Source organism: Corvus moneduloides, chromosome 30 (genome assembly GCF_009650955.1).
Source record: "Corvus moneduloides isolate bCorMon1 chromosome 30, bCorMon1.pri, whole genome shotgun sequence".
NCBI classification, from domain to species: Eukaryota; Metazoa; Chordata; class Aves; order Passeriformes; family Corvidae; genus Corvus; species Corvus moneduloides.
This window is the reverse complement of record NC_045505.1, coordinates 1,110,850-1,133,680: the sequence shown is the minus strand read 5'-3', so window position 1 is coordinate 1,133,680 and position 22,831 is coordinate 1,110,850. Positions and strand designations below refer to the sequence as shown.

General features: G+C 61.5%; 4 protein-coding genes across 8 annotated transcripts; 2 read left to right on the top strand and 2 right to left on the bottom strand.

Moving 5' to 3' along the window:
- Positions 1-2,233: 2,233 nt before the first annotated feature.
- On the bottom strand, positions 2,234-4,131 carry LOC116436602 (chymotrypsin-like elastase family member 1). Its single transcript, XM_032093826.1, is given in 9 exon segments — positions 2,234-2,366; positions 2,476-2,508; positions 2,510-2,626; positions 2,709-2,854; positions 3,118-3,254; positions 3,342-3,467; positions 3,717-3,817; positions 3,915-3,997; positions 4,089-4,131. Coding segments are annotated over 9 exon segments (804 nt in total). The 3' UTR covers positions 2,234-2,348.
- Positions 4,132-5,575: 1,444 nt separating this feature from the next.
- On the top strand, positions 5,576-11,384 carry BIN2 (bridging integrator 2). The gene is given in 12 exon segments (XM_032094101.1): positions 5,576-5,690; positions 7,014-7,094; positions 7,207-7,261; positions 7,968-8,062; positions 8,449-8,544; positions 8,621-8,728; positions 8,827-8,912; positions 9,429-9,504; positions 9,779-9,861; positions 10,105-10,543; positions 10,545-10,856; positions 11,180-11,384. Coding segments are annotated over 12 exon segments (1,617 nt in total). The 5' UTR covers positions 5,576-5,612; the 3' UTR covers positions 11,288-11,384.
- A 320-nt stretch (positions 11,385-11,704) lies between these two features.
- Positions 11,705-15,892, top strand: SMAGP (small cell adhesion glycoprotein). 4 transcript variants are annotated; one of them, XM_032094178.1, is made up of 4 exons: positions 11,705-11,804; positions 14,615-14,687; positions 14,773-14,847; positions 14,930-15,892. In XM_032094178.1, the coding sequence occupies exons 2-4, from the start codon at positions 14,657-14,659 to the stop codon at positions 15,094-15,096; spliced, it is 273 nt and encodes a 90-aa protein (XP_031950069.1). In that variant the 5' UTR covers positions 11,705-11,804; positions 14,615-14,656; the 3' UTR covers positions 15,097-15,892. The 4 variants fall into 4 exon arrangements, with proteins under 4 accessions (XP_031950069.1, XP_031950070.1, XP_031950072.1 ...); XM_032094179.1 differs by lacking the exon at positions 11,705-11,804 and adding an exon at positions 12,053-12,153; XM_032094181.1 differs by lacking the exon at positions 11,705-11,804 and adding an exon at positions 12,238-12,871.
- On the bottom strand, positions 15,724-19,785 carry DAZAP2 (DAZ associated protein 2). Of its 2 annotated transcripts, XM_032094177.1 has the most exons (4): positions 19,750-19,785; positions 18,585-18,697; positions 18,082-18,318; positions 15,724-17,058 (listed from the first exon to the last, which is right to left on the bottom strand). In XM_032094177.1, the coding sequence occupies exons 1-4, from the start codon at positions 19,760-19,762 to the stop codon at positions 16,930-16,932; spliced, it is 492 nt and encodes a 163-aa protein (XP_031950068.1). In that variant the 5' UTR covers positions 19,763-19,785; the 3' UTR covers positions 15,724-16,929. The 2 variants fall into 2 exon arrangements, with proteins under 2 accessions (XP_031950068.1, XP_031950067.1); XM_032094176.1 differs by lacking the exon at positions 15,724-17,058 and having other exon boundaries at positions 17,548-18,318.
- Positions 19,786-22,831: the final 3,046 nt, after the last annotated feature.

Here is a 22,831-nt window from a genome sequence, read left to right as displayed (position 1 = left end):
ACCTCCTCGTCCCTCAGCTGCATCCTGCGGCTGTGCCACAACCCCCCAGCCCGGGGGCAAACCGCCAGCACCAACGTGCCCCAAACACCCAGTTTACGCCCAAAACAGACGCCGCTGCATGGATCCAGTGGCCCCTGGGGGTTCCTCTCACCCCTTTGTCGTGTCCTGCTGAACAAAACACCCAAGGACAGCAAGATGGCCCTCCCAGCACCGGGGTGGCCGCAGGAGCGGTGGCTGCACCTGGCACTGCTGAAGCCCCTCGAGGGCTGTGTCCACTTCTGCCCCTTCCAACAAGAAAAACACTTGAGGAGGAGCTGGACCATGTCTGGAGAAGGAAACAGAGCTGGGGAAGGGACTGGAGCAGCTGAGGGAGCTGGGAAAGGGCTCAGCCTGGAGCAAAGGAGGCTCAGGGGGGACCTTGTGGCTCTGCACAACTCCCTGACAGGAGGGGGCAGCCGGGGGGGGTCGGGCTCTGCTCCCAGGGAACAGGGACAGGAGGAGAGGGAAGAGGGGAAGTTCAGGCTGGACATCAGGAGAGTGGGACAATCCCCTCCTTTGACCAGCTGTGGTGCTGGGCCTGGTGCCCTCATTAAGGAAACTTCCCAGTCTGAGCATTCCCAAGATTCTCTGGCTGTCGCACTCTCACCTCAAGAGACTTTCGCTGTGGGGGCTGGAGCCCCTTCACAGCAGTGTCTCCAGTGATCCGACGGGCCCCCCTGGACTCCCCACATCCCCCAGTCCCAAGGTCAGGCGCTGTTTCCTCAGCGGTTCCAGCCCTGGTTTCCCACGGCAGTCTCAGTGTCCTGTTCCGTCGATCCCGGGGCAGTGACACAGGCACAGCCTGAGCTGCTGCCTCTGAGGAGAAGCCCCAACAAGGGAACCCCTCAGGTTTATCCCCTCACAGTCCAAGAGTGCAAGTTTGGCTCTTCCTCCCAAATCTTCGGCCCCTCCCGTCTCGCCCAGTGTCCACCCACCTGGCTGTGCCACTGCTCTCCAAAGGGTCGGCAAAGGCTCAGCAGTTCACAGTCTCTGGTACCACCCAGAGCTCAGCCTTCATCTCAGCTGCAAGCTGAGCTACTGCACCAGCTGCGTTCCTGGCACACCAAGCACGGAATCCCAGGATTCCTGAGGTGGGAAAAGCCCTCCCAGCCCGTCAAGGCCAAGCTGTGCCCGATGCCCACCTTGTCACCAGCCCAGAGCACTGAGTGCCACCTCCAGCCCTTCCCTGAACACCTCCAGGGGTGGGCACTCCAAACCTCCCTGGGCAGCCCCTGCCAAGGCCTGAGCACCCTTTCCCTGGGGAAATTCCTGCTGCTGTCCACCCTGAGCCTGCCCTGGCCCAGCCTGAGGCCGTTCCCTCTCCTCCTGTCCCTGATCCCTGGGAGAAGAGCCCGACCCCCCCCGGCTGCCCCCTCCTGTCAGGGAGTTGTGCAGAGCCACAAGGTCCCCCCTGAGCCTCCTTTGCTCCAGGCTGAGCCCTTTCCCAGCTCCCTCAGCTGCTCCAGTCCCTTCCCCAGCTCTGTTTCCTTCTCCAGACATGGTCCAGCTCCTCCTCAAGTGTTTTTCTTGTTGGAAGGGGCAGAAGTGGACACAGCCCTCGAGGGGCTTCAGCAGTGCCAGGTGCAGCCACCGCTCCTGCGGCCACCCCGGTGCTGGGAGGGCCATCTTGCTGTCCTTGGGTGTTTTGTTCAGCAGGACACGACAAAGGGGTGAGAGGAACCCCCAGGGGCCACTGGATCCATGCAGCGGCGTCTGTTTTGGGCGTAAACTGGGTGTTTGGGGCACGTTGGTGCTGGCGGTTTGCCCCCGGGCTGGGGGGTTGTGGCACAGCCGCAGGATGCAGCTGAGGGACGAGGAGGTGACAGTCCCCGAACCCGGCATCTCTCATGGCCAAGGAGGTCCGTTTGGGAAGAGAAACGGAGCGAGTGTCAGGGAAAATCGCGATGGGACGGCCCCGTATCCTCTGGGTGTCCCCCGCATTCCCAAGGATGCGCCTTGCTGCCCAGGAAGGGGATTTGCAGCGTTTCCCCCCCCTCTGCCAGCATCTCACAGACGCTCGGGCTGCCCCGACAGCTCGGAGCCGGCTCCTGCTGCCCAGGGCTCTTCCCTGAGGGGCGAGGAGGAGGAGGAGGAGGCGGGCAAGGGATGGTGCGGGGCATGGGAGCGGAGGAGGATGCCGGGCCGGAGGAGGAAGGATCGGCGGGCGCGGGTCAAGGCAGCAGCGAGGCACAGAGACGGGAAGAGAGATTTTATTGGCCCCGGCTCGGGGGCGAGAAGGCCGGAGCGCGGCGCGGGGGAGTCAGGGGATGTCCGTGGGCGAGGGCGAGCGGGCGCTTGTCCCGCTCTGCTCAGTTCTGGGCGATCACCTGGAAGGGAGAAGGGGCCGGGCTGAGCCGCGCGGGGCCGGGGCCGGCGCAGAGGTGCCCCGAGAGCGCTGGGGCTGAGCCCCGGCCCGGCCCGGCCCGGCCGCCTTACGCTGTTGATCCAGGAGACGTAGGCGGAGACGCGGGGTGAACACGGTGGGTTTGCGCAGGACGTTGCAGCCCAGGCTGGACACGAAGCTGGTGACGCCGTGCACCTGGTACTGGCCATTGACGGCGCAGTGCAGGGGACCGCCGGAATCGCCCTGCGGAGCGAGGAGCGGCGTGAGCCGGGGCTGCGGGGGGCGCCGGGGGTGCCGGGGGGCAGCGCGGGGCGCGGGGCCGGACCTGGCAGCCGGAGCGCACGCCGTCGCCGCCGGCGCACACCATGGTGTTCTTGACGGTGGAGCCCCAGTAGGACGGGCTGGAGCAGGTCTGGTAGTCCACGACGGGCAGGTAGGCCTGGAGCAGGACGCTGGACAGCTGCCCGTTGGCTGCACGGACCCGGCGCCGGTCAGCGGCGGCTCGCAGCCGCCGGAGCCCGCAACGGCCCGGCCAAAGAAAGCAGAGCCGCGCCCCCGCCCAGCCCCCCGGCCCCGTCCGTCCCCCCAAAGCTCGGCGCGGCCCCAGCCGGCGCTGGGCACCTGCGTGCCCCGAGCGAAGCCTCCTGGGGCGGCCAAGCGCTCCGAGAGCTCCCTGGGCTGCCGGCGTCGCCCAGCCTCGGGGGAATTTGGGGCGGGGGGAGCCCGTCACTCACTGCGGGTGAGCCCCCAGCCGGTGATGTAGCAGGGGTAGTTGTTGGGCAGGATGGTGCCCTCCTGGGGCAGCGCCGCCAGCTGCACGGCGCTGTTCAGCGTGGCGGAGCCGCTCAGGCGGAACAGGGCGATGTCGTAGCTGCGGCGCGGAGGGAGAGGATGTTACAAGGACCCCCGGGCCGGATCCCGGCCGGGCTCCCCCCAGCTCCCCTCCCGCGGGCCTTACCCCGCGGCCACGTTGTTGCTGTTCCAGTAGGGGTGGACGATGATCTTGCTGACGCTGAAGATCTGCTCGCTGCCCTCGTTCCTGTTGAGGTTGTGCTCGCCGGCCACCACACGGTAGTTCATGTTACTGCCGGGAAGGTGCAAAAACACTCCTTCAGCCCCAAAGTACGGTCATTCCAAGCGTGAGCTGATGCGGAAGGGTCAGAGCAGGGAGAGGATGCTCCCGAAACAGCCCCGTGGAGCCCCTGCCGGAGGAGCCCAAAAGCCCTCCAAGGGCGGCTGCGCTGCGGCTTGGGGCGGCCGGACTTTCTCCTTGGAAAGGGTTTTGGGGGAAAGGAGCTTTCCCGAGAGGAAGGAGGGGGCCCGCCCTGCTCACTTGTTCACGCAGTGGGCGGCGGTCATCACCCAGTTCGTGCGGATGAGGGAGCCCCCGCAGGTGTGGTGCCAGCTGCCCCCGGAGTAATACTGGAGGGAGATCTGGGGAGGGGGCGAGACACGGGCAGGGGGGGCTCAGCGCAGGGTGCCGGGGCGAGGAGAGCCCCGGGATCGCCCTTGGGACCCCGGCAGGACTCACCTGGTAGGGCCAGGCGTGCGAGCGCGCCTCGGTCCCACCGACCACCCGCTGCATCCCATCGAGATCGAGCTCGGAGCAGCGCCCTGGGGACAGAGGGACGGCGTGAGTCCCCAGCGGAGGGGTCAGGGAGGGTGTCAGGAGGTGCCGAGGCCGAAGGCTCCGGGCGGGACTCACCGCAGAGGGCGAGGGCGGCGAGGAGCACGAGCTGCAGCATCATCCTGGAGCGCGGTGTCCACGGCGGGACCGAGGCGCTGCCCCGCGGGCGCTTTAACGGGGCCGCGGGAGGAGGCGCGGGAAGGGAAGCAGGTGCCGCGGCCCCAGCGAGCGGCCTTGGCCCCTCTGCCAAAGCACACACGGCGCCGAGGCCGAGGCACCCCACGGACACCCCGAGCGGCCCTCGGCTCCGGCTCCCGCGCAGACGCCGCCCCGCGCCGGCACCTTCCTGCTCCCGTGTCCCGGAGCCGTGTCCCGAGGTTGTCCCGGTCTGGGCCCCGGGGGGCCTCGGCTGCGGCTCTCCGTGGCCTTGATTTGTGGGACGGTCCCAGAGTCTGATCCAGCACCCGAATGGAGCCGCAGCGTTGCTGGCCTGGGGAAATCGAGGCACAAACGGGGCACGACCTCCAGTCCCTCGCCAACCCCGCGGCACAGCCAGCGCTGGAGCAGGGCCGGGGCTCGGCCTCCCCGGGGCCTGACTTTGGGGCTAAATGAAGCAGCGCTACGGTTTGAAATAAAGCCCGGAGTTCTGGCCAAAACGGTGTCCTTTTTTACCCCTTCAACTCCACATTGAGGCTGTTTTGGGGGGGAACCTTGGCCCTCGAGGGACAGGCATTGGCAAACAGCATTTGGGACCACGGGGGTCATGGGCTCACCGAGGTAAAGAAAAATGGAGGAAGTAAAAAGCCGCTGCTGCCGTTCTGCCCTTATCTCCAAGGAAAACACGAGATTTCACAGGGACACAATCTCCAAATGATCCCGTGTTGGTTCTATCAGCACCAAGGGCACACGGCGAGGGACAGCGGCAACGGCTCCGCCCCACGCAGGGACACCCCAAACCAAAGCTGAGCCCCCAGTTGTGGCACAAAGGGCTGTAGACTCATTTTAGGGCTAAAAAGTTGGGATTTGTGGATTAATGAGTTTTTTGGGATTGTCCTGTGTAGGGCCAAGATTTGGACACACAGCTTGTGTCTTATCCAACTCCAGATGTTCCACATTTCTTTATTCCCAGTGGGCCCTTCCAAGTCAGGATATCCATGGTTCCATGATTCCGCACATCAGGGAGCACTTGGACACCGCTCTTGGACACTGGGATTTTGGGCATCTTTGGGGCTGTCTTTTGCAGAACCAAGAGGTGACCTTGATATTCCTTGTGGGTCCCTTCCAACTCTGGTTATTCCCTGATCCGAGAGGTCAGGGACCTTTCTGACAAGAGTCTTGAGCATTAGGATTTTGTTGTCTGTGGACTTTTGGGGTTGTCCTGTGCAGGGCCAAGAGCCGCCTCGATGATCCTTGTGGATCCCTCCCAGCGCCGGATCCTCCATGGCCCCCAGCCCTGTGCCCCAGCCCTGTGCCGGGCGCCGGGGGAGCCTTTCCGGGGGTTCCGGGGTGCGCAGCGGATGCTGCCTGGCCTTGCCTCCAACTTCCTCCATCAAAACCCTCAAACGGCAGCTTCGGGGCCGCGGGCGGGGCCGGGCCGGGGCCATGGCCGAGGGCAGGAGCGGCAGCGCCGGGCTCTTCGCCAGGCAGGTCCAGAAGCGCTTCAGCCGCGCCCAGGAGAAGGTACGGAGGTGCCACCCACCCCCAGATCCCAGCTTTTACTGGATTTGTCCTTTCCCACCACAGGGCTCTCGAGGGGGCTCAAATGGCACCGCTCGGCACCTTTGGGTGGTCAGAGGGTGGGAATTCGGGGGTTTCTGGGTCAACGTCATCGTTGCTCCAAGGCTTTGGATGATGGCATCTCCCAGAGCTCCCCAAGATACTTTGGCTTCTCTAGTCATGGGGGGTTTTCCACCCAAAATGCCTTGTAGAGGTTATGGGGGGGCTGTGGGGTGATGGCACAGGGTCCCTGTGGGCTGGCTCGGGGTGACGGTGCCCAGCAGGACCCGGCGTGGCCGGTGGTCCCAGCAATGCTGGTGAGATCGGCACCGGCCCCACAGGAAATGGGGGGGAAGGGCTGCGGAAGCGGCACGAGCAAGGCAATTCTCAGCTGCAGGGGGGCACCTCGGGGGGAGGGAGAGGGGGCTCTTTCCTTTTCTCTGCCCAAAAAAGCAGCCGTGACTCCCATTTTAGGCTGACACAAAGACCCCCCCCCCTCAAACCCTCCCTTCCCGGGTTTCCTGGCCAGGGCTCGGTGCTAAATTGGGCTCTCCAGGGCTCAATCATCCCGGGCCAGGCTCCGGCTGCTTCCCGCACACGCAAATCTCCCTCCCGGCCGGCCCCGACCTCTTCCTGGACACTCCAAAGCTCCCTGCTCCCAGCCCTGGCCTCTTCCTGTGGGGATCAAGCTCTTTGTGGACACCCCAAAAGTCCCTCCTGCCTGGCCCCAGCCTCTTCTGGGGGGGGGCGGCGGGGGCGGATCAGCCTGTCCTGGACATCCTGAATTTCCCCCCATCTGGCTTCAGTCATTTTCCGGAGGGTCACCCTCTTCCTGGGCACCCCAAAACTCCTTCATGCCTGGCCCAGTCTCTTCCCAGGGGGGCTGAATCGCTTCCTGGTCACCCCAAAACTGCCCCAGTCCAGACTCAGCCTCTTCCCAGGAGGCTCAGCCTGGACACCCCAAATCTCTCCCCTCTCCTTCAGCCTCAGACCCTCCTCATCCTCCTCATGGTGTCCCCTGTGCCCCACAGTCGGGGCTCAGGGTGTTTTGGGGTGCACAGGACTGCACCCATAGGGTTTGGGGGGGGCGGGAGGGGATGGGTTGGCACCCAAAAATTCACTGTTTTCCTGAAAAGAACAAAAGCACTGGGGGACCCACCGAAATTTTGCATTTCCACATAAATCCTGCCCTGCTGGATCCTCGGCAGCCCCTCAGGGGGTTTTGGGGGGCACAGCCCCGTGACCCCGGGGTGTGGTGGGCGCTCCTCCCCTCTCTCTCCGTCACAGGTTTTGCAAAAATTGGGCAAAACGGTGGAAACCAAAGACGAGCAGTTCGAGCAGAGCGCCTACAACTTCCACCTGCAGCAGGTGACAGGGGGACAGCGGGGACACTGGGGACACCCCGACCCTGCCCGGGGGTCTCTGTGCCCCCCCAGCCCCGGGGACAGCCCTGACCCCTCCTCGCCGCCGTGTTTTGCAGAACGAGGGGCACAAACTCTACAAGGACCTCAAGGGGTTCGTGGGAGCCGTGAGAGGTGCGGGACCGACCCCAAACGTCCCAGGAAAACCCGGGAACAGGGAAGGGCTCGGGGGGAGCCTCGCTGGGTCTGTGAGCCGGGATAATAAATAAGGAATATCAGAGGAGATAAATCATGCTCATAATAAATCGATTATTAATAAAGAATCATTATTAAATCAGAAGAAATAATAAATCGAAAGAAATATTGAGGATAAATAGATGGTAAGCTACAAATAGATAATAAAGAGAAAATAGATAATAAAAATACTGTAGGTGGGATAATAGATAATAAATATATTATATATGAGATATATATTATATGTCTTACATATACGAGATATACAACATGGATTTATATCTCATATATGAAAAACATGGGATAATAAAGAGATAAAAGTAACAGAGAGATAATAAAAATATAAATAATAGATATTAAAGAGATATTAAAGATACAATAATAATAAAAATACTGTATGTGGGATAATAGGTAATAAATAGATATATATGGGATATATATTATATATGGGATATTAAATAGAAAACAAGCAGATAATACATATATCATCTATCGGATATATGTGCTATATCTGGGATAATAAAGAGAAAATAAATAATTTAGAACAACATACCCGGGCTAATAAATAACATCAGGCAACAACGAATTAATTAATAGCGATAACAAATAATCGATAAGGGGTAATGGCCGCTATCTGTGCCCCCAGTGATGCACGAGAGCTCCCGCAAGGTGGCCGAGACGCTGCAGGAGATTTACAGCCCTGAGTGGGACGGGCACGAGGAGCTCCGAGCCATCGCCGACGTGAGCCCGGCGTGTCCCCAAGGGTCCCCTTGAAGCCTGGGGGGGTTGGAGGGTGCCGGGTGTCACCTCTGCCCCTGTCCCAGGGGTTTGGAGGGTCCCGGGTGTCACCTCTGCCCCTGTCCCAGGGGTTTGGAGGGTCCCGGGTGTCACCTCTGTCCCTGTCCGGGGGGTTTGGAGGGTGCCGGGTGTCACCTCTGCCCCTGTCCCAGGGGTTTGGAGGGTGCCGGGTGTCACCTCTGTCCCTGTCCGGGGGGTTTGGAGGGTGCCGGGTGTCACCTCTGTCCCTGTCCCTGTCCGGGGGGGTTGGAGGGTCCCGGGTGTCACCTCTGCCCCTGTCCCAGGGGTTTGGAGGGCCCCGGGTGTCACCTCTGTCCCTGTCCCCCCAGAGCAATGACCTCCTGTGGGACGACTACGAGGCGAAGTTGGCCGACCAAGCCCTGCGGCTCATGGAGAATTACCTGGCTCAGTTCGGGGACTTCAAGGTGCCCCCCTGGGCGGCCGGGCGGGGTTGGGGACAGGGGGAACGGGGGGGGTCCTGGCTGACCTGTCGCCCCCCAGGAGCGCATCGCCAAGCGGGGTCGAAAGCTCGTGGACTACGACAGTGCCCGGCACCACCTGGAGGCTCTGCAGAGCGCCAAGAAAAAGGATGAGGCCAAAATCGCCAAGGTTGGGACCCCCTGGGACCCCCCGGCACAGTCCCCATGCGGGGACAGTCCCCCGGCCGTGCGGACAAAGCCACGGCCCCCCCGTGTCCCTCCCCGCAGGCTGAGGAGGAGTTCAACAAAGCCCAGGCGGTGTTTGAGGACCTGAACAGGGACCTGCGGGAGGAGCTGCCGGTCCTGTACGGCAGGTATGGGGCTCTCACAGGGGCTGGGGGCATCGCGGGGGCTCGGGGACATTCGGGGGCTGGGGAGACGCTGCAGGGATTTGGGACATCGTGGGGCTGGAGGTCACGGTGGGGGTTGCCAGGCTGGGGATATCACGGGGCTGGGAGACATCGCAAGGGTTTGGGGACATCACGGATCGAGGGCTGGGGACATCGTGGGGCTGGGGGACTCTGCAGGGGCAGGGGGACATCGTGGGGCTGGGGGATACGGGCTGGGCACAGGTGCCATCGGGAGGGTGAGTTCCCCCCATGGCAGGGAAGAATTGGCCTGGGTCTCTCCTCAAAGTCCACCCTTGGGGACACATCGGGGATCCTGGGGGACATTGGCCACGGGGGCCTGTGACAGTGGGAGGTGGCAACTCCACAGCATCCATGGGGTGGCCCTGAGGGGGCCATCCCCCTTCCCTGTGGGGTCCACGGAGTTGGATGCGGGTGGGACGTGGGTGAGCACCCCCAGACCCCTCTGGTGTCCCCCCGCAGCCGCATCGCCTGCTACGTCACCGTTTTCCAGAACATCTCCAACCTCCGTGACGTCTTCTACAAGGAGATGAGCAAGGTGGGGAGGGCACCTCAAAACACCTCCCCCATCCCCTGGCAGCACCAGGCTTCCCCAGGTGTCCCCAGGCCTCCCCAGGCCCCCCCAGGTGTCCCCAGGTGGCTACGCCGGTGCTGCCCCCCACACCCCCGGAGTCCTCACTTTTCATTTAATTCACTCAGAGCAGCCCGAGAGTGTTCGGGGTGTCCCCAGGTGTTGGGGGCCCTGCTGAGCCCCCGGATGATGAGGGGCACCTGGGGGCCCCCTGAAGTGTTCCTGTGTCCTCCCTCCCCAGCTCAACCGAGACCTGTACGAGGTGATGAGCAAACTGGAGAAGCAGCACTCGAGCAAGGTCTTCATCATCAAAGGTGTCCCCAGGTAACACCTGGGGGAGCTGAGGGGACGGCGGGGGCTAAGGGGACAAATCGCCCCCAACCCCCACAAATGTGATGGAGTCCGGTCCCAAAGCCAAAGAGGGGCTGAGCGTGCTTTTGGTGGTCCTGGGGAGTTAATCCGGGTCCCGCTGGATGGGGCAGCGTCACCTGCAAGCTGGGCCAGTGACACCCCAAGGACGCCTGGGGACACCCCAAGCTGAACCCCTCTGTGTCCTCCCCCCCCCAGCAACCGCCGCTCGCTGGTCATCTCCTCGCCCGTGAGCCCCCCGGCCATGTTCCCCTGCCCGGACAAGGCGCCCGTGGTGGACGCGGAGGTGACACTGGGGTCCCCCGGCGGGGACAGCGCTGCCACCGATGCCACCTCCAACGGGGACCTGGGGGCTGTTTCCCCCGGGCCCCCCCCGGCTTCGCCCGCCAGCGGGGGGTCTCTGGACACGGCGTCGGTGTCCAGCGAGGAGACGGAGGAGCCCGGCCCCGGCCACGACAAGGCGTCCCCGGAGCAGGAGACATCGGTGACGGTGTCGGTGTCCAGCGAGGAGACTCCGGAGACCATCTCCGACCCCCGCTCTCTGTCCCCTGGTCGGGAGGCATCGGCGACAGCCGCGGAGCCGGGGGCCGACCCCTCCAGCGGGGGTCCGGAGCCGGGGGGCGACAGCGGGGCGCGGGGGGGGGCCCGAGGGCATCGCCACCTCCCTGGCGTCACTGATTTTATCCGAGGCCATTGCCCAGGCCACCGGCACCGCGTCCCCAGAGCCGGGAAAAGCCACGGGCACGGCAGGGGACAGCACGGCCACCAGCGCCGAGGGTCAGGCGCGTCCCGCGGTGCCACCGTCCCCCACCGCTGCTGTCCCCGGCGATGTCCTCGGGCCCGCGGCGGCGGCACCGGCGCGTCCCCGGGAGCCGTGCCAGCTCGGCGGTGACACGGCACAGCGCGGTGACACCGGGGACAGCGCGGAGGTGACGGATATCGAGCCAAAGGTGGGCAAAATTCAGGTGGGGAAGTTCTGGGAGACGCCAGGGGTGGGAGCGGGGAGCTCGCACAGGGGGATTCCTGGCCGGGGGGACCCCCGGGCGGGACGTGGGGACACGGGGCCGGCCCGGGGGACAAACCCGGCCCACGGGACACTCTGTGCTGCAGGTGGGGCTGGACCTGCCCCTCCCCGCGGCGTCGGGCCCCGGGAACGGCCGTTCCCCCTCGGGATCTCCAACCCAGGCGGCTGCAATGGGGCGGGGGGGGGTCACTTTCGGGTGGGGTTTAACGGAATCACGAGGTGCCCGTGTCACCCCCGTGTCTCTCCCAGGGCTGTTCCGGGACACCGGAGCAGGACACGAGCCAGGACACGAGCCGGGATCCCTCAGGTGCTGCAGACCTCCCCCAGGACCCCCCCGAGTTCCTCAGCGCCCTGTGATCCCACGGGAAATGCGGCGTCTTCCCCAAATTCATTCCCCAGGATGCATTTCCCAGCCCCCGTCCCGTCCGAAATAAAGGTGGAAAAGGTGGCAAAACCCCAAATCTCTATCTGGGATTGCGGAGGGGTCCGGGGGGGATCCCCACCGGCGGGTTTGGGGTGGCTGCGTGGGGGGGTTGGGGGTTGTCACTCTCTCCCGTCCCCTCCAACACCCGTGACTCAGGGAGAAGGCGTCGAGCCTGTTCCACCAGCTCCCGGAAAATGCGCCGTCATGCCAAAAAGCCCCCAAACACCCCAATTTTCCCCTCCCGTGATCCGGAATTCCCCCATTCCCACACAAAGCCCCATTCGCGGTCGCCGGGGTGAGGGTTTGGCTCCGCAGCCAGCGAGGGGTTAACGGAGGAGGAATCCCGGGGGCTGATCCTCATTCCAGCCGAACTGGAAAGGTGAGGCAGGGAAAGGGCAACGCCTCCACCTGGGCAACGCCTGCACCTGGAGCCGCACATGGTGCCGGCAGGTAAGAGCTGGAGGAGCGGGACCCGGGTCCCGGGATGCCCCCCCGGAATTCCCGTTCCCTGGGGGGGCTCGGAGGGGGTGGGTGCGCCACGCACGGGGTTTTGGACACGGAGGCACCGGAGCCCCGCAGTGAGGGCCGGGCTGTGCAGCTGGTTTGGGGTGAAGCCGGAATGTCGGGGCTCGGCCGGGCATTTTCCAGCTGGATTTGGGGTGGGAGGGGAGGGAAAAGGCCGGATCCTGCCACAGGGAGAGGCTGAAAACAGGAAATCCGGCAGGAAAGCTGAGGGGGAAACGGGGAGCAAAGTGCTGATCCCAGGGGATCATGGCAAGGTGACGGAGAAGAAATGAGGGTGAGCAGCAAATCCCGTCCTCCGTCCGCTGGGGAGGGGAAGGGGGGGCTGGGAAGGTGCTGCTGAGCACCCCAAAAAGAAGCCCGTGGAGACGTTTGCTGATCCCATCCTCCATCCGCCGGGAATGGGAATGGAAGTGGGATGGGAACGGGGGGGCTGTGAAGGCACTGCCAAGCACCCCATAAAAAATCCCTGTGGGGGTGGTTTGCTCATCCTGTCCTCCGGACACCAGGAATGCGCATGGGAATGGGGATGGGAATGGGGGGCTGCAGCCCCAGCGCTCCTCGAAGGAGTTTTGGGGGTCAGAGCAGCGGAGCGGGGTTGGGTTCCCTCGGGAGCGGCTCTCGAGCCGCTCGGCCGGAGCGCAGGAATGAGGAAGATGAGGGCTTTTCACAACCCTGCTTTAAAAACCCATGGAAATCCATCGGGATGCGGCGTGCTGGGGATGATTCACTCCCGCTGCCAGCCCCCTCTTCCGGGCTGCATCCCGGCCTGGCACCGCCAAACTCCCCGTGGATTTCCGCGCTGGGAAGCACCGGATCCTTCCCGCTGGGCTTTGGGGAGTTCCTTCCCACCATCCCAAGGCGGGAGCAGCGAGGGCCATCCACAGGGAGCATCCCTGCCCCCGGACAGAGCACGAGGAGCTCCACCTCCATGACCACGGATGGTTTGATGGAAATCAAACCTTTCCTCAGATAAAACTGGGTTTAGACCTTTGGTGAGTCCCAGGATTCTGGTTTTTGGGTGCTGTGGGTCCCAGCATTCTGTTTTTCGGGAGCTGGGCACAGAACGGGTTTGTGTTTCCCACCGGCAGTGCCAGACTCTTCCCAAGAATCCCTCCCTGAGGCTCGGACCAGCTCCCGTTCCATCCAGCGGCGCCTTTTCCTCTTTTTCTCTTAAATCCCGATCTCTTTTGGGGAAGTCAGACCCAGTTTCCGCTCTGAAGCCACCCGGGAGCAGCAGCTGCTCCTTGGGACGGTCGTGGTTGGCTTTGGGGAAGGCCCGTGGCTTCCTGGACAGCGCTGCTGGGGGGGCTTCACAGCAAAGCTGGGTTTAATGAACAGCTGGGTTAAAGCAAAACCGGGTTTAAAGCGAAACTGGATTTAAAGCAAAACTGTTTAAAGCAAAACTTGGTTTAATTCAAAGCTGTGTTTAAAGCGAAACCGAGTTTAAAACAAAGCTGGGATTAAAGCAAAACTGGATTTAATGCAAAACTGTTTAAAGCAAAATTATGTCTAAAGCAAACTGGGTTTAAAGGAAAGCTGGGTTTAAAGCAAAATCAGGTCTAATTCAAAGCTGGGTTTAATGAGAAGCTGGACTTAAAGTTGGGTTTAAAGCAAAATGAGTTTAAAGCAAAACCAAGTTTAAAGAAAAGCTGCGTTTAACATAAAACTGGGACTAAAGTAAAAACAGGTTTAAAGCAAAATTGAGCTGGAAAGAAAACCGGGTTCAATGAAAAGCTGGGTTTAAAGCAAAGCTGCGTTTAAGGCAAAATCGGGTTTAAAACAAAGCTGGGATTAATGCAGAGTTTGGTTTCAAGCAAAGCTGGGTTTCAAGCAAAACAAAATTTAAAGTAAAACAGGATTAAAACAAAGCAAGGTTTAATGCAGGGCTGGTTTTAAAGCAGAACTGGTCTTACAGCAAAACCAGGTTTAAAGCAAAGCTGGGTTTAAATTAAAACTGGGTTTAAATAGAAGTTTGGCTTAAAGCAGAGCTGGTTTTAAGTAAAACGGAGTTTAATGAGTGGGTGGCTTGTGCCAGCCCGAGCCGGGCATTGCCTGCTCGGGGTCCCGCCCATCCCGAACGTTCATTTTTCCCCAATTCCCGGCGCCCCCCGGCCCCAATTCCCGGCGCCCCCCCCGGCCGTGGCCCCGCCCCGCTCCCGACCCGCGGCCGCGCTCCCGCCGCTCGATTTCCTCTTTTCTAATAAACCACAAACAAATGAGATTTGATTCGCTCCCGACCGCGCTGAGTCACGGAATCCCCGAGCCCCGGAGCCACCCGGCCCCGAGCGCCGGAGCCACCGCCGGGACACTTTGGGGGGTCCCGGGGGTCCCCACCGGGCACAGCCGAGGTGGGTCCAGCAATTCCACGTCCCGGCTGCGGCATCGCCCTCCGCCCGCGGATTTAGGGCATTTTCAAGGACTTTCAAGCAATCTGAAGCTCTCAAAATTTGGAAGGGAATCCAGTCAGGGGCTGGTCCTTCCCTGTCCCGGCTCCGACCGCAGTCCCAGTGATACCAGTGCGTAACTGGTGCCGCACCCCCCGCACCCCCTCGCGCAGAGCCTTTCGGGGAGATTCATGAGAATTCACTGCTTTTATCCCTATTTTTGGCAGTTCCGAAGGAACCCGGAGCCTCACCTGGAAGGAGCCACTGGAAGGAGGGATCTCAGCCCCACCTGGGCCCAGGCGATGGGGCAGTGAGTGGGGAATTTACCGCTTTTATCGCTATTTTTGGCAGCTCTGAAGGACTCCAAACCTTCACCTGGAAGGAGCCGATGCGATGGAGGGAGAGCGACCCCACCTGAGCGCAGGTGAGCACCTGGAGCCGCTTTTCCGGGCTCTTCCCACCTTCTCCGCCTGGCTCAGGCCCTCCCTCTCTCCTCTGTCCCGAGGAAGACCTGACGACCCCGTACCTGAGGAAGGCTCCCACCCCCCCCGGCCATGAGGACGCCGACACCGCCGTCATCGCAGGTGAGGCCGCTCCTCCGGCTCCGCCCCGGGGCAGTGCCGCCGTCCCGGGGCTGACCGGGGCTCCCCTCTGCTTCCCCCGCAGTGGTGATCACCCTGGTGTTCCTCACCTTGCTGACGGTGCTGGTGGTGATCGGGATTTACCTGTACCGGAACCAGGGCTCCTACCGCACCTACGAGCAGCCGGAGCCGGACGTGGCCCCGCGGGCCGAGGAGGCTCCGGCCAAGGAGAAGGAGGAATATTTTATCTAAGGACGCACCTGGGATTCACCCAGGTCCCGAAATTCCCTGGAGTTGGGGGTCTACATAAATTTTCAGAAGTTAGGATGCTACCTGAATTCCCCAGCATCGGGGATTTGGGATCTGCCCAAATTTCCTGGAGTTGGGGGTCTACCTAAATATCCTGGAGCTGAGGATCTGCCGAAATTTCTTGGAGGTGGGGGATTTTCCTAAGATGGGAATCTGCCTAAATTCCCTGGAGTTAGGATCTGACTAAATTCTGGAGTTGGGGCTCTGCCTAAATTCCTTGGATTTGGGGATCCACCTAAATTGGAAACCTGCCTAAATCCCCTGGGGTTGAGGTTCTGCCTGAATCTCCTGGAGCTTGTGATCTACCTAAATTCCCTGGAGCCGGGGTTCTGCCTAAAGTTGAGGCTGATTTTGGTTTTTCATTTCGTTTTTCCCTTAATTTATGAAGCCAACCATGGAAGGAATATGTGGGTGCCCGAGGGCAGGAAAAACCCCAAATAGCCCCCCTGAAATAACAACCCCAAAAAAGGAAGTTCCCAGCCCAGCAGGAAAAAGGAAAGAAGTGAGGAAACCGCCGGCTGGCAGCAGCCAAAAGGGTTCTCAGAGGCCCGATAGAAATTTGTTACTTCATTTAAATTTTCAAAATAATCTTTATTTTATTTTTGGTTTTTAGTATAAAAACTCCACAAGTTCAGTGCAGCACAGAGAGTCCGAGAGCCGAGCTCGGGAACAGTCAGGGATGGTCACACACACACACAGGACACGGATTCAGATTAAAGTGAAATACTAAGATAAAACAGAGTCGAATCTGAGCTCCTTTTTCATCAAATAACAACCAAAAAGAAGAAAAACACCCAATTGAGGATCCCTGAAATGTTCCTCCTCAGCTTGTGGAGGTTTGGTTACCAATGCACGCATGAGTCACTGATAAACCCACTGATAAACTCATTCACATCCCATTTACAGACATCCCATTCATAAAAATCCATCTACAAACGTTCCATTCATAAAACTCATTCATAAACCCGCTGATAAGCAACTCATTGATAAACCCATTGATAACCCTCCTCCCAAACGATCCCATTCCCGAACAGTCCCCGATCCAAGCGGATCTGTGTTAACTGACAGTTCCCACACGCCCCCGGACAGATGGAAACCAGCCTCTGGGATTTAAGGAATCTGGGTGTGAAAACACCAGGTTTGAGTTAAAACCAAGCGTTTGCTAATTAAGCATCGGTTAAACCTGGTTCTGGCTGGAATGGGATGATCCCACGGGAGCTGCAGCACGGCCCTGGCACCGGTCATGGCTTTGATTAGAGCTGAAGTGCAAACAATCCAAGGTTACTTGGAGCGGGTTAAAAAATCCCAGGATAAACGTTTCCGGAGGAGAAAGGTGGGAGAGAGTGAGGGGGGACCCCTGGAGTGAGGCCAGCAAGGGCTCAGGTGCCCTTCCCACTGCTGGGAAGGGGATTTTTGCCTCTGGAGAGGGAATTTCGCTTCTGGGGAGGAGATTTTGCCTGTTTTCTACCCAAAATCCACCTTTCCCAAAAGGAAGGGAAACCCGGATGGGTTCAGCAGGGGCAAGAGGGCAGTGGAAGGGGAAACACTTCCCCAGGGCGTGATTAGGCCGTTAATTAATTAGAGCTTCATGTAAATGAGAAAAGGGCGGGGCTGAGCTCACCCCAATTTGTGAATGAACCCCCCGGGACCCACCCCCCCCCCAATCACCCGCTCGTGTCACCTGCGGGGGGGGGCCCCTCTCCGGCCTTTGGGGCTCCCCAGGTACCGGGGGGAGGTGCTGATGGGCGGGGGGGGCTCCCCAAACCCGGCCCCCCCTCACCAGAGGCTGAAGCCACCCCCGGCCCCCCCCAGGCCGAAGCCCCCCTTGCGTGGGGGCAGCAGGATGGCAGCTCCGGGCGGGACGGGCACCGGGGGGGCACCCGGGGGGCACCCGGCGGGCGGCGGCTGCAAGACACAAACGGAGGGACGGGTCACTGTCACGACAAGGGGACAGCCGAGGTCACTATCACGACAGGATGGGTCAGGCAATGTCAGTGTCACGACAGGAGCGGGGGACAAGGTTATGCCACAGCAGAGAGCTGATGTCACTGTCACAGGAGGGGACAGCCGCGGTCAGTGTCATGTGAGGAGGAGGGAGACGAGGTCACTGTCACAAAACGGGACAGCTCAGGTTGGTGTCACACCCAGGGCGGGCACGAACCCCCGTGGGCTGTGGGGACACAACAGTGTCCCCAAACCCTGCTGAGGGACAGCGGCCGGGGGTGTCCCCAAACCCTGCTGAGGGACAGCGGCCCTGACCCACCTGTGACACCTGCAGCACCTGGGAGCTGGGGGACACCTGTGGGACACCTGTGGGACACCTGTCACCTGTGCTGTCACCTGTGCTGTCACCTGTGCTGTCACCTGAGGGACACCTGGGGGACACCTGGGGGACACCTGTCACCTGTGCTGTCACCTGAGGGACACCTGGGGGACACCTGGGGGACACCTGTCACCTGTGCTGTCACCTGTGCTGTCACCTGGGGGACACGCTCTCCACCTGTCCACGAGCCACAGGTGGGAATTCCAGGGGAGCAGGAACCTCTCAGGTTCCAGGGAAGGGGAGCCAAGGGAGGCCAGGGAAGCAGGGACCAGGCGAGCAGGACCCTCCCCAGCTCACAGGAAGTGCCACGCTCAGGTGTGGGGACAGGTGAGGTCAGGTGGCCAAGGGTTTGGGCATCACTGGCCACACCCAGCCCGGCTGTGAGCCAGAGCCACCTGCGATCCCCAATCCCACCTGGAAGTGCCCAAGGCCAGCTGGGATGGGGCTGGGACTCCCCTGGGCCAGGGACAGGTGATCTTCTGCTCCCTCCCCACCCAAATCCCCCCATTGTGTGCACCCACCTGCACTGCCGGCGATGCTGCCAGTGCCACCTGTCCCAGACCTTCCCCCCCAACCCCAGATCCCACAGATCCGCCTGCACTCACCGGGATGCCGCCGCTGCCCCCTGTCCCCAGCCTGGCTCCGGTGTCAAATGCCCCTTCCAGCAGCACCGCGGATCCCGGCGGATACACCTGTCCCAGCGGGAAATAGGCCACGGGGGAGCCCAGGGCCCCCACGGGCACCGGCGGGGCCAGGGGCAGGTACAGGGACGCACCTGGGTACGCCGGGGACACGGGGGGGACGCTGGCAGCGCCCAGGGGGACGAAGCTGAGACGGTAGAGCTGGAAAAACGCCGAGTCAGCAAGGTCAGGCAGGTGTTATCCCACAGCCAGGTGTGCATCCAGCACCCGGGGGGCTCTCACCTGCCTGCGGGAACAGGGAATCACCTGGGATTCACCGCTGGGCTCTGACGGGGCTTTTGGGGTCACTTGGGCTATGGAGGGTGTCACTGCCCAGGGGAACCAGGTGAGCTTTGGGGCTCCCCCGGGGCGATGGGCAGGAGGGGTCCCAGGGGTAAGGGGCCCCTCTGGACAGGGCTCCCACCTACCTCGGGGTACGCAGGTGCAGGGTCAAGGTAGGGGGGCGGCTGCGGCAGGGGCAGAGCCTGGGGGTACCCGGGGGGGGCCAGGCCGGGGAACGAGGGCTGGCCTGGGAACGGCCCTGGGGGGGAGAAGCGGGTCAGGAGAGCCGGGATGGAGGAGCTGGAGGGTTTGGGATTGAGCAGGAAACTGCCCTGCCTGGAAAAGGCATCGCCCCCGCGCCCTGTGCCCCCCTCCCCATGGTATTGGCGTCCCCGTTCCCCTCCCCCGTGTGGCATCAGTGCCCCCCCCTCATGGTATCAGTGCCCCCCTCCCCCCCGCTATCAGTGCCCCCCTCCCCATGGTATCAGTGCCCCCCCTCCCCCCCCGCTATCAGTGCCCCCCTCTCCCCGCTATCAGTGCCCCCCTCTCCCCGCTATCAGTGCCCTCTCCCCGCTATCAGTGCCCCCTTCCCCATGGTATCAGTGCCCCCCTCCCCACGATATCAGTGCCCACCCCCCCCCCCCACGGTATCAGTGCCCCCCTCTTCCCTCTATCACTGTCCCCCCCCCACGGTATCTCCCCCCACTGCCCCCCCTCACGGTATCAGTGCCCCCCCCCCCCCCCGGTATCTCTCCCCACTGCCCCCCCCCGCTATTAGTGCCACCCCCCCACGGTATCAGTGCCCCCCCCACGGTATCTCCCCCCACTGCCCCCGCTATCAGTGCCCCCCCCCCCCCGTTATCAGTGCCCCCCCCCCCCGGTATCTCTCCCCACTGCCCCCCCACGGTATCAGTGCCCCCCCCCACGGTATCAGTGCCCCCCCCCCGGTATCTCCCCCCACTGCCCCCGCTATCAGTGCCCCCCCCCCCCCCCGTTATCAGTGCCCCCCCCCCGCTATCAGTGCCCGCCCCCCCCCGGTATCTCCCCCCACTGCCCCCCAAGGCATCAGCCGCCCCCCCCCGGCCCCTCCCATGGTATCTCCCCCACCCCGCTCCCAGCCCCGCCCCCGGGCCAAAGCGAGGCTGAGCACGCGTCTCCATGGCAACCCTCGCCCCGCCCCCCGCCCCGCGCGGCCCCGCCCAGCCCGCGCCGTCACGAGCCCTTAAAGGCGCCGCGCGCCCGGGACGGCGCTCCCGGAGGGGACCGGGGGGCTCCGGTGAAGGGGAGCGGGGGGCGGCGGCCCGGCCTTGCCTTTGCCGTTCATGGCGGCGGCGGCTCCCGGAGTCGCGGCGGGGGAGGAGGAGGAGGCGGAGGCGGAGGCGGGGGCGGCCCGCTGGGGGGGTGAGGGACAAGGCAGGGAGCGGGGCAGGAAGCGAGCGCCGTGACGTCATCGCGGGCGGGGCGGGGCCGCGCGCTCTTAAAGGGGCCGCGGGAAATGGAGGGAGGGTGAGGGGGGTGTCCCGGGGGGGGGGGGGATGGGGTCACAACTGAGGGGCTGGAGGAGAGGGGGGGGTCCCTAAGCGGGGTCTGGGGGGGTCTTGGGGTCCCCAGGCAGGGGTTGGGAGGGCTCAGAGGGAGGGGGATCCCTAAGCGGGGTCTGGGGGCGCTGGGGGGGCCCTAAGCGGGGTTTGGAGGTGACGGGGGGTCCCCTGAACCTTTCTTTTTTGGGGCGACCCCCGAAGGGCCCCCTTGGCCCCAGGGTGCCCCCCGACCCCTGGGCAGGTGAGCAGCGGGTCCCCCCGAGCCCCCAAAACTGCCCAGAGGCTCCGGGGGGGGACACGGGGCAGCCTCTGCCCCTCCCCCCGTTCCCTCCTCCCGCACCTGCACAGGGGACCCGCAGGGAAAGGAGGGAATAAAAACCCCTGAGGAATAAAAAACCCCTTTTCTCGCGTGTTTTGTGGCACTCGGGGGCTGAAGGAGGGGCGGAGGTGTCGCAATATTCCATGGATTTGGGGTGGAGTTGGCCAAAATCCTGAAATCCTGGCCCAGGTGTGACTGTGAGGGGCTCACCTGGTGCAGGTGCGGGGGGAAGCGGGGCTGGGCACGGAGCGGGGGTGGAAAATAGCGTTTGAAAATGGAATAGATCTCAAATAGAGCGAATAATAGCAAATACCGATAATAAAATAACAGCGTTCTAGATTTGGGCATAAATGCATGAGAATTTAACATCAAATACAGTTAAAATAAGTATTTTTAAAATATCTATAAAACCTTTAGGGATATATAGTGCATACTATAGTAATACAGAAAAATAGCAAATAATAAATATTAATAAAATATTAATGTAGTATATAATGTATAATATATAAGAATAAATATTAATAGTATAAGTATTAATAAGACATTGTATTAATTAATAGAATAATATATTAATATTAAATAGCGTATAATTATGCATCAATCTATAAATATAAAATATAATATATAGTATCATATGAATATATGCCAAGAAATAAAGATTTATATAAATAGACAATATATAGTATAATTGTAATAAAACACAGCAAATACTGATAAAATAAGAGAATATATAGTGCATAAAATATAAATACAACCTGCATCACATATATAAAGCTATCTATAAATAATCCATATATCTCTACGTCCTTAAAGAGCCCCCTTGGAGTGTAAAATTCCCCCTAGAAGTTAAAAATTCCGCCCCCTTTTGGGGTGATTTTCCTGCTCCCTCTCCCTTCATTTCGCCCCCACTTTCAGGACTCAAATCTCTCCTTTCCCACCTCATTTTCACCCAGCTCCATCCCCAAATCCGAGCGAGCCGCTCATGAATAATGTAGCAGATGGCGCATGAATATGCAAACGAGCCTCCCTGCTGGGGGGCTGCTCATGAATAATTAATGAGGGCGAAATGTTCCTCACCTTCAAAATGCAGAGAAATTGAAAAAATAATATTTATCTTCAAAGTGGGACCAGACCCCGCTCAGGGACCCCCCAGACGTGGCTTGGGGACCCCCCAGACCTTCCCATGGGGACCCCCGTGCCCTCCAGCCCTGCCCCGACCCCGCTAAGAGAGCCCAGGACCCCTTAGGGACCCCCTCTTCCCTCCAGACCCCGCTTAGGGACCCTCAGACCCTCCTTGGGGACCCTCTATCCCCCCAGACCCCGGCTAGGGACCCCCAGACCCGCTTAAGGACCTTCCTCTTCCCCCCAGACCCTGCTTAGGGACCCCTCTCCCCCTCTAAACCCCCAGACCCGTTTAGGGACCCCACTCTCGTCCAGCCCCTCATTAGTGCCCCTCCGGGCCCCCAAGGCCCCCCCTCAGCTGAGTCTTTGTTAATTAAAATCCGCCCCCCCACCCGAGCTGTTTTCCTTTCCCTGTATGCAATCTATTAGCGCTATGCAAATGAGCCCGGGATTTAACTAGCTGTAGGTATTTAACGATTCGTATTAAATATTCATAATCATGGCAGCGCATATGCAAATGCACCGGGCAGAATTGGGCCGCGGCCGCCAATAACAGGCGCACCTGGGCTAATTAGAATGTTAATGAATATTAATGATTATTAATGAGGAGGGGTCGGTCTGGCTGTGGGGTCATTAATATTTGGCCCTTGTCCCCCCCTTCCCCCGCCCCCATCCCTTGTCCCCTTTGTCCCCTCCTGTTTGGGGGGATCCTGGCACTTCGGGGGCTGGGGGGGCTTCAGGATTGGGGGTCCAGGGCTTTGGGGGGGTCTGGAATTGCCGGTGTGGGGTTTTGGGGGGTCCAGGATTGGGGATCTGGGGTTTGGGGGGTCCTGGCACTTTGGGGTCTGGGGTTTTGGGGGCTCTCTGGGCTGGGAACCTCTGATTTGGGGGTCTTGTGGCTGGAGGGGGCTCTGGTTCAGGTGCTGGGGAGGGTCTCTGGTTTTGGGGTCCCAGGGCTGAGGAGGGCTCTGCAGCTGGGGGTCTCTGGTTTCGGGGAGGCTCTGGCTCTGGGGTGTCCCTCTGCTCTGGTAGGGGGTCTCTGCCTCGGGGGGGGGGTCTTTTGGCCCTGGGGCATCTCGGGAGTCTCTGGCTCTTAGGGGGCTTCTGGAGGGGGCTCTGGCTCTCGGGTCTCTCTGGCCCCGGGGGGTTTCGGGGAGGTCTCTGGAACCGGAGGGTGTCTGGCTCGGGGGTTTCTAGGGGGTGTCCCGGGGGGTTCTTGGGGGTCTCTGCCTCGGGGGGGTCCCGGGGGGTCTCTGGCTCGGGGGTCTCTGAGGTCTCTGTCCCGGGGGTCTCTGTCCCGGGGGTCTCTGGGGTCTCTGTCCCGGGGGTCTCTGAGGTCTCTGTCCCGGGGGTCCCGGGGGTCTCTGTCCCGGGGGTCTCTGTCCCGGGGGTCTCTGAGGTCTCTGTCCCG

Excerpts from the sequence above, each read along its gene's own strand:
- SMAGP (XM_032094178.1), top strand. The coding sequence starts at position 14,657 with ATGGAGGGAGAGCGACCCCACCTGAGCGCAG. Across the intron at positions 14,688-14,772 it reads GCGACCCCACCTGAGCGCAG|ACCTGACGACCCCGTACCTG; the intron begins GTGAGCACCTGG and ends GTCCCGAGGAAG. Across the intron at positions 14,848-14,929 it reads CGACACCGCCGTCATCGCAG|TGGTGATCACCCTGGTGTTC; the intron begins GTGAGGCCGCTC and ends CTTCCCCCGCAG.
- DAZAP2 (XM_032094176.1), bottom strand. Across the intron at positions 18,319-18,584 it reads CTGCACCTGCGTACCCCGAG|CTCTACCGTCTCAGCTTCGT; the intron begins GTAGGTGGGAGC and ends GCGTTTTTCCAG.